This window comes from Octodon degus, unplaced genomic scaffold, assembly GCF_000260255.1.
Source record: "Octodon degus isolate 3935 unplaced genomic scaffold, OctDeg1.0 scaffold00044, whole genome shotgun sequence".
Taxonomy (NCBI): domain Eukaryota; kingdom Metazoa; phylum Chordata; class Mammalia; order Rodentia; family Octodontidae; genus Octodon; species Octodon degus.
Window position 1 is genome coordinate 11,228,273 of NW_004524620.1, and position 16,461 is coordinate 11,244,733.

Consider the following 16,461-nt stretch of genomic DNA (forward strand, 5'->3'; position numbering starts at 1 on the left):
CAAACAATTAAACACAGGAGAATAAGAGGTATACAATAGTAGTCTTTCAGTTCATCTTTTGTGTTCAGCAGCAAAATATTTCCATCAGCACACTCTACAAATGAAATGATCTTCCACCCTATGGGTCATGATTCCACCTGAGTCTACAGGGTGGATTTCAAAGAAATAGCTGTAGCTCAGTTCCACAAGTGATGGGGCTTGTGTGATCAATTTGCTCCCTCTCTTGAACATCATGTAGTAGTCTGTGTAGGATTGGCTTTGTCATCATGAAATTCTTTAGTTGTTCTTTGTCATGGAAATATTTCACTTCTCCATTATACTTGAAAGAGTTTTGCAGGGCATATCATTCTGGGTTGGAATTTGTTTTCTTGCAAGACTTGAAGTACTTTGCTCCATGCTCTTCTTGACTTGATGGTTTATGAAGAGAAACCTGCTGTTATTCTGATGGGTTTTCCTTTAAATGTGATGTTTCTTTTCTTTAGCGACTTTTAGTATACTGTTCCTATGCTGAATTTCTGGGATCTTTATTATTATATGTTTCGGTGTGGTTCTAATTGGGTTAATGTTATTTGGAGTTCTATATTCTTTGGTTACATGAATATCAGATTGTTGCCCCATATTTGGGAAGTTTTCTGCTATTCTGCCCATATTCTTTTTATATCATTTGTATTGACTCCTTCCTTCTCATTGATGCCTATTAGTCTTATATTGTTCATCTTTGCATCATCTTGCAGATATTGAATTATTTTTTCCTGCATCCTAGTTGTTTTAAAGAGATCTTTTCTTACTTTTTCACTAGCTGCAATGGTGTTTTTAAGGTCAGAAAGTCTATTTTCACCTTCCCTCAAACGATTTCTTGTGATTGAGGTTTTAATTTGCTGTATATCACTTTGAACCTGTTTCATACATTCTATTTCTTTCCTAAATTGCTTATTCAGGGGTTCCATCATTTTTATATTCTGCTCTATTTTTTTTTATCGGTGTATTCTTTAGAAGCACTTAGTTCTTCTTTGATTATAACTATCACTACATTTTTTAGTTCAGAAATTATTTCTGATCTGATTTCTTCTGTACCTTTCTGCAGTTGTTTCTTTACTGCCAACACTATTATTTCAGAGATACCTGGTGTGTGATTTCCCATTTCCTCTATGCTAGTGTCTTCTGCAATTGTACTGGGTGGACTTGGGGCCTGAGACTGCATTTTATTCCTTCTCTTTGTCATTTTGTATACCACTGTCTTCTGACCTTTGGTGTAGAGCTTAGATAGAGTTATTACCTTAGCACCAGGTCCGGATCTACGAAGTTCAGATTTCTCCAGGTGGGTGTTGTTTGGATCTGGCTGCTGTGCTCCACTTCTTTCTGCTGCAGCCATTAGAGTTGAACCCTTTGTGTCTCTCTGGCAAGATGTTCTGTTTCTGAATCAGCTGGGTGGGTCTTGCCTCTAGCCTCTTTGCCCGGAGTTCTGCTGAAGGGCTCCACGCTGGGCCTGCAGCCTGGGTCAAATGAGGATTTGTGAGCCCTGGGTCCTCTCACTCAGTCGCCCGGCCTGCGCTCCTGGTCTATTCAGGATCCCATGGGCCCCAGGTTGCCTTACTCACTCACTGGGCCTGCGCTCTGGGTCTATTCAGGATCCCGCGGGCCCCGGGTCATCTCACTCCATTTAACTTTTAAAACACCACTGTGATTGATTATTGAAACAAAAGCGATAGTGAGCAGTGAGTATTTGATGATTCTAGTCCTTTGTGCACTCACTGCTGCACACTACATGCCAACAGTGAGCATTATTCACTGGAGGAGGTCTGACACTGCACACCTCCTCCAGGATGATGCTCGCCCTCCTCTTAGGCTTCTCCATTGCAATGGTGCTATCTTTCCTGATTTAGATCAAAGTCGAACAGTTCTACCTGGTCCATGTCATCGGTCTCTTCTACTTATTTCTTCTTGGGTAAGTGTACTTCCAGAAAAGAGAGTTTACCAGGAGAGAAAAAGCCATTTTCAGAAAAGTTGATCTTAAATTCAATGATTAGATGACCTTTTCACATAGTCTATAATAAATTGGCATGCCTTCATTTAGCACATACTTGCTGTCTACATGCTTGACAGTCTGATCTGGATGAGAGGTGATGACTATTATTCAGTTGTCACAGTGGATATTGGCTTTTGGAAGCCACACATTGCTTCAACGAGCTATATATTCATACACATGAAAAGATACTCTCCTTGTCAAGTAAGCACAGCCTGGTCCTTCTGTTCTAGCACAATGATAACATTTCCTAGCTCCAGCCCTGGTTCTTGGTCTCCTTCACCATAGAATGTTATCTTTTGCCCATCTTTTATGACTTTGTCAATATGAACTTGTAGAATCTTCTTTCTATCTTCCTTCCCATGTAGCTTTTACATGTAGCATCAGGGCTGATGTGTTCTCTGGTGCCCTGACAATCCGTGCACCCAGATTGAATTTGCTAAACATTCCAGGTCCTATTTAATGAACTCTTATTTGCATTCTAGCACCTTGGTAGTTGGGACAGCACTGCAGAGCCCCTTACCACCTTGGCCTTCACATTTGTCATAAATCGCATTCTTTTGCCTATTTCCTTGTGGCACCATTATATAAATCTTGTAAGGTAAACCAGGGCTGATGCACCACATTTTTACCTCTCCTTTCTCTGTGTCCTTTGTCCTTCAAAAAACATATTAAAGATATCCAGGGCAGAGCTCAAACAGCCACCTGTTCTACCCTCCTTAATTGCCTGTTCTCCTCCTTTGTCATATAATTCCCTTTTCTTGGCATTAAAGAGAACTTCTTAAGCTTGAAAAATCTGTTTAAGTGTTTCTCCTTCATTTGGATTCCTATCAGGATGGTCCTTCAAAACCAGTTTCCTATAGGCCTTTTTTGTTCTTCTTGGGTGGCATTGGGTTTGAACACCAAAACATTTTAGTAAGTGGGGTTTTTTTTTTCCATGTTTTTCTTTTTAAGATTGTTTACTTATTTGATACAGGGTCTTGCTATGCAGTTTGGACTTGTGGTGATCCTCCTGTCTCAGCCTCACCAGTGCTGGGATTACAGGCTTGCACCACCGTGTCTGGTTTCGGTGCCAGCATGGCACACCTGGGGTTCTGGGGCTGGTGTGGCATGTGGTACTGAGGATGGAACTTGGGTATTTGAGCTTGCTAGACAGGCTCTTAGACCACCAAGCTATCTCCCCAAGCCTCTCTCACTATTTTCCACAGGAGGTGAGTGGGCTAGGCCACACTGGGGTAAGCAGGAAAAATGCACAGCCATGCACAGGTCAGGTGGGTAGCCACTGCTCCTCCAACTCTCAGTGTGTTCTGGGAAGTTCTTGTTTTATTCTTTGTCTTTCTGACAGTCTTTATGATAGTTGTTTTAAAATCACTGCCTGATAAGCCTAATACTGTATTTGCAGTCTACCTTGGATAGTCTTTCAATTCATTTTGTTTCTTTTTATGGGTCATGTTTCCTGTCTTTTTTTTTTTGTATGTCTGTAATTTGTTATTTAATTATTACGAGTTACATATTTGATGTATAATGTGGTAAAAATGGTAATCAAATTCTGCCACTACCTGAAATGTTTTTGAAATTGAAGTCCCATTTTTGTAGTTATTTTACTGATTTATTTTTGCTGGAACTATTCTTCGTTATGTATTGTCCCTGAAATGTCTTTTAGTTCATACTTAGAAAATATTGTACTCAAAGATTCCTTGAATGGCAGGAGGTAAAACAAACAACAAAACCATAATATATGCAAGTTGTAACCAAAAGATGTAGTATATCTTTAAATTCTGAAAATTATTATAGTAAAAGTTACATTACCATCAGGCCCCTTCAGAACACTACCCCTTACTTTAAACACACCTATCTATTGTTCTTGCCAATTTTGAAGCAGTTCTAGACATTCCTCTTCCATGAGTGTCTTCACTTGCAGTGTCATGCCTGCCTGTATGTTCCATAATGATTCAGAATTTCTCGTCATGCTCATTGGACTTTGGAGAGGAGCCAGAAGTTACATGATGGTAGATCTGGTGAATGAGGTAGATAAGGATGTATCATAATGTTTTTATATGTTCAGTGATACTTGACACCAGCATTAACCTTATTTTTGATCAGATCCTATAAAGGTATAAAGAAAGGATTTCTAGATCTGCTTGAAAGTGGCAGGAATGATGGGATAAATGTGTCTGATGCAAGGGAGAGCACATAATTTTAATAAAAATGTTTTATCATACTCTATGATATAGACTATTTTGGAGTTTTTCTTCTATTTTCCCTAGTTTTGTATTTCTGTGTAACCCTAAAACATTTTCTTTTTTTGTTCTACCATTTCTGCCTTGGATAAAAGAGCATAGAAATTTCATAAAAGGAATTTGGAAGATCATTTTTACATTCTTTATAATATTTCCCATAAGACTAGGTTATTCTTTTATTGAAAAAAAATTTTTAGATCCTCTTTTAAATGTGTAGGACTGAGTGCAGTTTTTTTTGAGTAGGTTTTGATTGCATGATTTAGTTTATTGATATTTATTAAATATTTCATTAACTTGAAAAACTTTTTTTGGGGGGAAAGGGTTTACAGAGTGTTCAGGGTCTCACTCCTAGATCAGACTTGTGGTGATCCTCCTGTTTACAGCCTCCCAAGAGCTGGGATTACAGGCGTGTGCCACCACACCCAGTCTGAATTGCCACCTCAGTATGCCCCAGGGGCGGAACCAGGGCTGGGCTGGCATGGCAGGCAAAACTTGGTTTGCTATTTAAATTTTTCCATTTGAAATTGGTATTATGAGTCAATTGGTATTATGAGTCAGTTGGTATTTGACTCACATGAGTCAAACCTGTCCATGATTTACGGTGGAAAGTGGCAAAACGTTTCACTTTAACTCAGTGTTGTTCTGAAGATGTCTTCATTGAGAGAAAAGCTGTTTATCTTCCAAGTACCTTGGGAGCATGACTCATTGGTGCCACCCTTTGGATGGCTCTGGATTTAGGTTAGTTGATCTTCCAAAATGAAAACTCAAGCTGCAGTTCTGTCTTAAATCTGGCTTTCAGACTATCTGCACTCAGAAATGCTTTTTTTTTCTGATTTCTCATGTATAGAAGTAGAAATTAAGTTCTGTTACTTTTTAAAAAAATTCTAGTAATGGAGGTTTTTCATTAGAATATTTTCTAGTGGAAACCTTATCCTGGTGTTTTCCTAAAATTTAAAAATGTCTGTTGGATCTATCTGACATAGATACCTCGAATTTTGTTCTCAGGCCAGTCCTTTCCTTCATCTGCCATACAGTGGCAAATGTATTCATCTGTCTGCTCAGGCCATATCCCTGGGAGAGATCGTGGATTCCTGGCTTTGTCTTGCTATCACAGAGACAACATAAGAGTGGTGTTTGTCACTTCTGTCTTTAGAATATCTCTCAAATCTTGATCTTTGCCTCTGTCAGCTTTGGTTGGATTATATGATTGTTTGGATTCAGTAGCCTTTTTCTCTCTTTCCACGTTGATATTAGCTATAAGTTTTTGTTTTCCTGCAGCCTGATTGTTCCACTTTTTGTTTATATTTCTTTATTTCATATTTCTTATGCAGTGGTTCTAATATTTCTGTTGTGTTACAATCGTGTTTATCTTTCCACGCTCACTCTCTTGACTCTTGGCAAAGGGTTCACCTTAGGTGGTAATGTGTTAATGGTTTTTATTTCCACCCCAGTGTTCACTTGTTCTTTCTAGACTCTTTTGGTATTCCTGGCACTTCAAGGTACTCAGTCTGAGACAAATCTTTATCAGTGCCTGCCTGGGGTTCCTTGTTCATCTCTGATATTTGACATAAGTCAGACTGAATCATGAGATGGACAGCTTTTGCAGTTCCTCGCTGTAGTTAAAAAAAAAAATCTTTTGTGTCTTCAGGCCACAAACACAAAAGTCCTCTCTTTCCTCTCTGCCCCCCTTTTTTACAATTCCCAGTTTCATTTTCCAATTCTGAATTCTTATCCTGCCAAGCCTTCTCACTGGGCTTAGTTCTAATTACCTCTAAGTAGTTCCGTATCTAGCCGGCTCTAAAAGAGCAAGAGTAGAGCACAGAGGTAGAAACATTTTCTCTTAACTCTCAACATTATGTGTCAGGTCCATTGGCATAATTATTTTCATACTTTCAAGGGAAAAAACTTGCTTCATCTTTTCCTTCCTTCCTTATTTTTCTCTCATCTTTTCTTTTTTTCTTCACATATCAGCTTACTTATCTGTCATTCCTTTTTGGGAAACAAATGGGAATTTCTAGTTCTTATTTAGCAGCCTGATGCTCATTTTTGGAGTTAATGAATGTATGCTATTTATGTGAGTGTCTAAGTTACTCTTTTCTTGTTATTGGAACAAAATACCCAACAACCAGAATGAAAGAAGGAAAGCTTTATTTAGCGCACAGTCAGTGGAGGTTTCAGTCCATACTCAGCTGGCTCCAAGACAGAGTGGCCCATGGCAGAGAGTAACCATTCATGGAAGCGGCAAAGAGCAAGAGAGCAAGAGCAAAAGGGAAGAGTAGCAGCAACAATGGCTACAGAGAGCAAGTCTTTCTCCCTTAAGTTGCATTCAGTGTATCTGCCTCATGCTGGATACAGTACTAGCACCCATAATACTAGCAGCACTCACACCCATAATCCCAGTGGAACATGAATGAATCACAAACTCTAGAAGTCCCCATCCCATGACTGCATAAGGCTTTGGGGGCACAACTAGATCCAAACCATAACAGTGAGCAAACACTATTGAGATACTATTTAATTTTTCATAAAATAATAAAAATGTGTATATATTTGAAAACAGAAGTATGACATCAAAATTTAAAATTTATTCAACATGAAATCAGACTTAGAGAATGGTCAGAAGGAAAAAGCCAGATTTGAAGAACTTTACATAAAATCAAGAGCTGAGTCTCAACCTTTGGGAAATTTTTTGATATGTTTATAATGCTGTTCTTTCTTTTTTGAGTGCATTTGTGTATATATATTAAAAAGAGAAAACAATGAAACAAGATAACCAGATTTTGTATTTAAGTAACTGAACTTATCTTTCATTTATGGAAATAAAATTTTATAATGATGTCTTTGTTATAATTTTAGTAACTAAATTTCTATGCAGACTTTCAAGTTTTGTCACTTTAAATTGTCAGTTTTTATACCAAGAAAATATTATGCATTTTCTGTTTCTGAGAAAAAAGTCTATGACTGGTGCAAGTTATAATTTGTGGTACTTTTTTAATTAAGTGAAAAAAATAAAACATTGTTCATTTTTTCTGTCATTTTGTAGAATAATGAAATATAGCATTTTTTATTTCATGTGTGTTATGTTTAACTCTAATGTAAATGCTCTAATTTCAGGCCTTTGAAGATAATTTAATTGAAGCAAGGAGAGAAATTGAAGTACTACAGAGTAAATATGATGCTCTGTCTTTACAGTTGAACAATAAACAGACTGAACTTCTCCAAAAGGATGTGGATATTTCCTTGGTCAGGCAAGTATATGTAGTTTGTAAGTCAATGTTATAGAAATGTTGTTAGTCATTTAGTATGATGACATTTTTGTTTATTATTAATGCTCCCCAGTGACTGTGATGCATCTTTATTCGGGTATATACGTTTGTGCATTGGAAATATAGAATTGGATTTGTGTGCACTAAACTGAAAATACTTTCCCAGTATGAGTGGGGATTCACGTTGTTGAGAGAACACAGTCAAGAGTTCTTCAGTTTTTAACAAGGTGTCTTAATCACTTTCTTTGCTGCTGACAAAACAGTGCACACCTGTAACTTAGAAGAGGAGGGGTTTATTTTGGCAGAATGTTATTCAGTGCATGGTCACTGGCTCCAAGGCAGAAGTGGTGTGGCGAAGGAGCACAGTAGGTAAGAGCTGGTTATGTCTTGGTGGGCAGAAAGCAGAGGAAGAAAGTAAATGCTGGGTTGAGGGAGATGCCTGTAGGTCCCCATCCCAGTGACCCACTTCTGTCATCCAGACACTACCTCCTAGCAGCAGGTTAGCTGTAGTGGCCTCGTGATCGGGTCACCTTCCACATACATGAGGCTTTGGGTGCCATTTTGGATCTCAGTATAACACAAGGAAAGCACTTCCATTCGTTATTCCTTTAAAGTTCCTAGCTACGTGTTATATAACAGTCATAATAAATGATAATTAAGAAACAGGATTTTTAATTTTTATTTTATTATGTTCTCTGCAGGTTTAGTTTTTAAAATATTCTTTCTGTATCAGCATATTTAATTTTATTCCTCATAAAGTGGGATTACTTGAAAAAGAACAAGATGGTATGTTTTTAAGTGTTTTAAAATATTATGTTTACCTATTTATTTATTTTAGAATTGTCTTGATTTGAAAATAGTGTTAAACAGTATAAATATCTGAAGACTTTCTTTGTTAACTAATGTTTGTATCCACATATATATGTAATATGCAGCCACAGGGATGTATGTGTGTGTGTGTTTATGTGTACAGTAATACCTTGGCTTATGAACTTAATATGTTTTATTATCATGGGAAAGGTGCTTTTTTTTTAATGTTTGTGTGGGGAAAATGGCCATGATCATGTTTGTCACCTGATGATGAGTTTGTGAATGGAAGTAAAATTTTGCTGAACACTTTTTTTTGTGACCTGAATTGTTTGTAAACAGATGCATTTGAAATTGATGGTGTGGATTTAAAGGTATATGGTAAACTTAATTTTATGATTTATTTTAATTTAAAATTAAAAAAATTAGTGACATAATGTAAATCATTGTCAGTGTGGTATATGTTGGGATAGAAATATTTTCGTAAATCTGAACTGTAAACTTTTTTCATTTTAGTTGGCATTAGTGAGGGAGTCAGAGGGAGTCAGTGTATGAAGTACATTTGGTAGTTCTCATAAAATAAAGTTTTAGAAACTTTCGCCTTTCTGAATACATCTTGTCAGTGTTCCTAGAAACTCTGAATGAGAAACTATTTCCTGAAATCAGTAACATTAAAATGAATTAGAATTTTAATAAATGCTTATATCATATTTTAAAACCTTTCCATTCCTGTAGGAGAGATGTATTTTATAATGAGAGTTTGGTTGGATTATCAATTCATGTTGCAACTTGTGTATTTAAAGAGTTTTATTTTTCTAGGGATTGAGATCTCAGCCTCACATATTTTAGATAAGTGCTACATCATTGAGCTATACCCACAGCTCCCTAAATTTTATTTTTTTTTTCAATTTAAAGATGGTGTCATTTAAAAAATAATTTTATTGAGAAACAAATAGCAATGAGACAGTTTCAAAACCAGGAGAGTTTCAATAATTCAATAATTAATACATTGCATATTGTTATCTTCTTAGTGGTTATTCATAGTACAAGATGCTGACATGATACCCTGTCTAAACACTATTAGTACAAATCATTCTTCTCATTGAACTAAGATAAAATAGCTATATATTTATGTTAACTGTTTTGTATATACAGATATGAAAATGATCACTCATTTGTATCCCCCTTTTTTGGTTAGTTTTGTCAGCGAAGGGTATTCCATTGCCATTTAAATATTGTAGATGTGTGAATTCAGCAAATATTCCAATATAGTCCAGTAGTACAAAATAGTAGTGGGTCATCCGCAAGACTGGCAATGTCAGAAGTTGTTGACCAGCCCAGCATACCAACATGGCTTCACCCCTTATACCTCATTGTTTACCTTTCTGCTGGATGGTTAAGACCAAGGTAAAGCAAGGCCTATATAACAAGGAATGTAACTTTTGTATCTGATAAGGTCAGTCAAGTCCCTTCAGGATTTACCCTGAAACCCTATACCATAGTTTATAGATCCTTTGTCAGTGTCAGCCATGTGGATGAGTCATGGCCATTGCTTGGCCAATTTACTCTCTGTGAAAGACTGAGAGAATGTTTTCTCTCCATGTGACTCTCCTTAGGCACACTATACATCATCAATCACATTCCTCTGTGGCCCTATAACTTCCTTGATCAGAAAATTTAGGACACAACTGAGTTACATGATGTGACAATATAGGTTCTCCTATGTCCCGAGTCCTCACTGACCTTGAAAGGCTAGGGCCAAAATGTTGGCTGTCCTTGCAGCCCTTCTTTTTCTCTAATTTTTGGTCTGCAAACTTAGGTTGTTAACCCTCCAGAAGAGAAGCTTATTATTACTCTACAACATATGCAGTTAGGTTTAACCTAACTGTCTGAATATCAAACATCTTAGGCATAACATGGAACAGGTATTTTGCATCAAGTATTGATATGTTAAACTTTAAGTCCCTACAGAATATGAAGAAAAAAATATGAATAAACAATTACATATTTTTACACAGAAATTTAGAAATCTAACCATATACAGCATTGTAGCAGGACAGTCCTGTGACTTTTTTTTGTCTCTTCTTTTCATTTATTACAATTTTTTTAAACAAAAATTTACTTCAGAGACAGTATGGCAGTAATTGGTATATCATGAAAAGCAGTACATATTTAGAAAACAAGAATGACAGGCATTCCAAGCATGACCCTACTATTACACATTGCTATCTTCAGTGCAGATGCTTTTCACAGATATTAGCATATGTAGTTAGTCAGGGTGTGAATCCTACCAATTAACTGCTAGTTTCAAAAACATGTTTCTTGTGATCATTGCCTTACCCATCTTGTGCATATAAATGTATGGCTTTGCCCCTGTCATGTTTCCTAGCTTTTCTTCTTGCCCTCTCTTTGTTGTGTAATCCTCAAGTTCTCGCTTTCCTTTTAATTGTGTTATACCTTTCTATTTTTTTTTTCTTTTGAGTGCTTATACTAGGGAGACTATATGATACCACATGTTTTTCATCCATTCCTCCGGTGATGGGCATCTTGGTTGTTTCTAAGATTCTGCTATCACAAATTGTGCTGCTATAAACATAGGTACACATATATTACTATGAGATGACATTTTCAGTTCCTCTGGGAAAATTCCCAGTAGGGGGATAGCTGGCTTGAATGGGATTTCCAGACCTAGTTTTTTAAGGAGTCTCCACACTGATTTCCATAATGGTTGTACCAGTCTACATTCCCACCAGCAGTGGAGAAGGGTTCCTTTTTCCCCACAACCTCTCCAACATTTGTTGTTAGTTGATTTGTTTATGAGAGCCATTCTTTCTGGGATGAGATGGTATCTCAGTGTTGTTTTAATTTGCATTTCATGGATGGCTAGTGATGTGGAGCATTTTTTCGTATATTTATTTGCTTCTTTAATTTAGTCCTCTGAGAAGTGTATGTTCATCTCGGATGCCCATTTCTGGATTGGGTCTTTAAATTTAGGGGCCCTAACATATTTTAGTTCTTTATAAATTCTAGAGAGCAGACCTTTGTCTGACTGTTAAGATTTTTTTGAAATTTGTGGGTTGTCTTTTCATTTGTTGGTAATTTCTTTTGACGTACAAAAACTTCTTAATAAGAGGAGGTCCCAGTGGTTAATTCTTTCGGTTATTACCTGTGTGATTTGATTTTTGTTCATGAACTCTTTGCCTACCCCTATCTTCAAGAGTTCCTCCTACTTCCTCTTCCAGGAGATTTACCTCCTACTTTCTCTTCAAGGAGATTTAGTGTTTCTGTTTTAATATTTAGACATTTAATCCATTTTGACTTTAGCTTAGTGCATGGTGATAGACCTGGGCCAAGTTTTAGTTTTCTGCATGTATAGGGCTAGTGTTTCCAGCACTATTTGTTAAAGAGGCTATCTTTCTTCCAGTAAGCTAGTTTGGCCCCTTTGTCGAAGATCAGGTGTCTGAGTGTGTTCATAGAGGCTTCTGCATCTTCTAATCTATTCCATTGATACTCAGTTCTATTTTGTTGCCAGTACCATGCTGATTTTCTCAAAGTAGCGTTGTAGTATAATTTCAATCAGGGATTGTAATGCCTTCTGCATTGTCTTTGTTGCCCAGGGTTGCCTTTGCTATTCTACTTCTTTTCTGGATTGAAATAAGTCTTAGGAACAATTTCTAGATCTGGACACAGTTCCCTAAATTTTAAAGTTAATAATTTAGCAAAGACAGAAAAGTATTTTAGATAAGAATAGAACTTTAGTGTTGGGAGAAATTTTAAAATTACTTATTTCTATTCTTTTCTTAATAAGATATTACAACTTTTATATTTTGATATGTTTAGTTTGAAAGATTTTTATAATTTTCATTATTGCTGTTTTCATTTTCTGTTAAAATTTTGAAGATTATTTTGTATGACTTGAAAGTTCACTGTTTTTCAGTAGCTATCCACTTACCTCAGTTTTATTATCTGCAGAATGTTAGACACAACTCATCCTGTTCTAATACAGTGCACTTCTATTAGTAAATGGTAGTTTCAATGACATTTTTCTTTCATTGATTACTCTTATTTTCACTGCAGTTCTTATGTATATATTTTATAGATACTGTAGTGTTTTAGTTTTCAATCTGAATGTATTCCATATTGTTAATATCCATGTTTTTAATACTTTTAAATATAACATCTAGATCTGTTTGAAATATTTCAACAGTATCTTTTCCATTTTAGAGTATGAGAGTAGAAGGCTATTGATGAAACATGATTTCCATTTTGGAGTATATTGTAGTGTGAAAAACCTAGGAATAAAGTAACTATTTTCTGCTAAATTTTATCCAACTTTATATACTTAAATTTGGTGTTTTGTAAGATACCTACAGTGTTACTCCTGAGTTATCCCTGTAAGAATTACCTGTTAAAGGTACTGTGTGTTTTCATATACATTTTGTTTCCTTGGGATAATTGTGATATAAAAGCATTACTTTTTTGAATCTGCATGTTATATTCAAGACACAGAGAGCTGTAATTGTGCAGAAAGGCTAGGGATAGCCTTATTTAGATCCACTTTTTGTTTTTGGTAAATGATGATGATTTAGCTTTGTTTCTGTATATATTTATTTCTTTACATTCATAGTCATTTATATTTTATTGAATATTTGGGTGATATATATCAGTCACATCCCTGTTCCTGGGACAAAATACTTGAAACTCACAACTTACAAGGTGTGAGGTTTATTCGGCTCATGGCTTTCAGAAGATTCATTTGTGGTTGACTGGTCCAAGAAAGAACATCGTGATGGAGGCACATGGTAAGAGCATGCTGCTCACCCCAAGACAGCCAGGACAGGGAAGAAGGCAGAGAGAAGGGAGAAGGAGCGAGAGGGAGGGAAGGCGAAAGGAGAGCGAGTACTGGGGTGAGAGTATACCCAGCCCAGCCACTTTCCCAGTCACCCACCTCCAGTCAGATTCCTTTTCCTAATAACACATTCAGCAGCTGAACTCATTGGTGGATGAATTTGCTGATTAGTGTAGCACTACCATGATCCAGTCACCAACACATGAGACTTACTGGGGACAGTGTAGATCTAAGCTATCCTCCCATATTGCTGTGCTATGGGATTTTGTGACTACCTCAAATGAGTTATTTCCAGTTAGAATATAAATAAATAAGTATATATGCATATAATATATGCCTATCATATGTACAGACATAGAAATAATTTATCTAGAAGCTGGATAAAACTGATAACCACTTACATTGTCCAACTGAAACTTTTGCCTATATAGGTGATGATTATTTACTTATTTATTTATTTTTTTAGCAGAACCAGGGATTGAACTCAGGCCCTTGTGCTTGCCAGGCAAGCACTTATTCTACTGAGCTATCTCTCTGGCCAGGTAATGATTTTATAAGATGTGATTTTTTTTCTAGAAATTAGTTATGAATCTGACAAATTGAAAACCAACTCATAGGTTTGATTAGAGAAATTCTAAAGCCAGAATCCTGAAGTTGGATTAATACATCTTAATTGTTGGTGTTCCTAGACACTTAGCAGAAGCAGATTACCTTGGAGAATGATTAAACTATTGTGGACATAAACTATACCTACCATTTTGCAAATATAATACAATGATATGTAGCATATTGTTATAAATAATGCAATGCACTAAGGAACATACAACAATTAAAAGATAAAGGAACTGAAAATTAAGGAAACAGACCTAATCACTTGCCTAAAATATAATAAATTTACACAGAAAACTGAAGATAACTTGTATATACATTATTTAAGTTAATAAGTGAGTTTTGCATGGTTGTAAGCACAGGTTGATATATAAAATTCAGTTGTGTTTATATTTCAGAAAAAAATTAGGAAATGGACCTAAGAATGATTTAAAATATGACTAAAGACATGAACATTACAATGAAACCTGACTGAAATAAGAATTATAAATATAATGTAAGATGTATATATTACCTTTATGTAGACAGCGTTAAGCATTATTGAGGGAAATAAAAGACCTAATATGTGGAGGGAGATGCAGAGTTCCTGATTGGAAAGGCTCAGAATGAAAATTATGTCAGTTTTCTCAAAATGGCTTTTAGATTCAGAATAATTCACATAATGGGCTCTCAGCAACATTACCATCCTTGGACCAGAAGAGGCAATGAACTGTTAGTAGATCTCATTGAGAATTCGAATCCTAGGAGAGAGACAGCCTGTTGGGAATAGCAGTCTTAAAGGAGCACCGGCACTGCCACACTGGCTCAGCAGAGGGACCCAGGGAGGTTAATTCTGTCTTGTTTCTCCATTTACCCATTGATCCTCAGCCAGCAATACCAAATGATCAAATCCAGAGTTAGAGAATAATCATCCAGGCTGTGTAACACAGCCTGAAGTGGGCCCTCTAGGCTGAGTAGGGTAGAGATGATAAGGATTAGGTCATTCTGTTGCTGCTCCTTTTCAGAGCTTTTCTGGCCATTTTCATTTATTGATTTCTCTATACTAAAGTTAGAGCAAATTTGCTGATTTCTTAACAGGTGTTCCAGTAGGCTAGTAAGTTTATATGTGAACCTAAGGGCAATTGGCATCTTCATCATACTCAGTGTTGCTCTGGAGTATGGAATGCCATTCTGTTTGTTTCTGTCTCCATTTTTGTCATTATGGAGCATTTTATATTGTTTCTTACAGGGGTTTAAATATTTCTTGCTAATATTTTCCTGGATTATGTTTTTTCTTTGTGTTTTACATTGGATCTTTCTTTTCCACATAGTTTCCAAAGTATTTTTCTTTTATTGCTTTTTTTTTTTTTTTTTTTTTTTTTTTTGAGGAGGGAACAGGGAATAATAAGAATCAAACTCAGAACCTCACAGTTGCAAGTTAGGTGCTATGCCACTCAGCTAAGTCCCTGACCCTTACTTTTTTACTGTACATTTTGCTTTTCATTTTATTATAGTAGTTTTATTTTTACTGTAAATTATACTTTTAACTTTCTTCTTTGCAAATTTGTTTCCTTGTGTTCTAATTCCTCTGTAATTAATATTACTGTTCTTGCTTTATTTGTATTTGTATAAACAATAAAATAAGAATAATTATTTTGGTGTAAATGACAAATGTGAATGAAAAATACCTGTACAAAAATGCAAAATGATAGAGACAATAATTGTACTAAAAATACACACCTCAAGTTGTGGCAGTAATTAAAACTTTGAGCATCATTAGATTTTTCTGATTTCATTTTTATAAACTAAATAGTAAGTGGATAAGATCTTAGGTAAAAAGGGACTGTTGCCAATGCTCTTTTAGTAACTATAGTTTATTTAATAATTGTAATGAGATAAAATTTTCTGAAATTCAGGTAATTATTACATTTCAAATAATTATTTCTTCTCTGTAAGAAACTCTTTATCTTCTACACTCAGAAAAATGACACAAAAAACCTTGGAACTTTAGATCATTTTGAATATTTTTTTAGAACTATATTTCATTTTAGTTGGCTTATGCTACCCTGGTATGTGTATTTTGGAAATTAGCGAATAAACTCAGCCATTTTAATATGTTCATCTATGTTTATAGCAACCCAATTTGTTATAGCTAAGTCTGGGAAGAAACCCAAATGACCATCAACAGAAGAATGGATAAAAAAGATGTGGTATTTTTACACAATGGAGTATTACTAAGTTATAAAAAGATAAATCCGAGGCTTTTATAGATAAATGAATGCAACTAGAGACTATTAGTAAAATAAATCAGACTTGCATGTTCAAACCTTATATTGTCTCTCTCATGTAAGAACCTGAAAGAGTAAATAAAATTTCAAATGACAATAGATAACTGTAAAAGGGAAAGAATTTGCTCAATGGGAAGGAAGAACTGAGATGAAAAGGATGAAAGAAATGAAAAAGATATATTTACGTATATATGCAAAATTGTTTGGATAACTATATTTCTAATTTCTTCTGGTCTTTTGAAAGAAGTAGTTAATGCTTAATTTTTTACATTTCTTGTAAATTTTTAAATTTTTTTGTATTTCAATAATTTCATTGAGGGCCGGGGAGATGGCTCAGTGGAATAAGTGCTTCCCTGGCAAGCACAAGGGCCTGAGTTCAATCCCCGGTTCTACCAAAAAA

The 16,461-nt window shown here is 35.6% G+C and overlaps 1 protein-coding gene across 1 annotated transcript in view; it reads left to right on the forward strand.

Moving 5' to 3' along the window:
* The window catches only part of Cntln (centlein), a 378,305-nt gene that overhangs the window by 109,617 nt on the left and 252,227 nt on the right, over nt 1-16,461 (forward strand). The window contains exon 7 of the mRNA XM_023715856.1: nt 7,378-7,511. Within this exon, the coding sequence (XP_023571624.1) occupies nt 7,378-7,511 (134 nt within the window). The remainder of the gene's footprint in view (nt 1-7,377; nt 7,512-16,461) is intronic.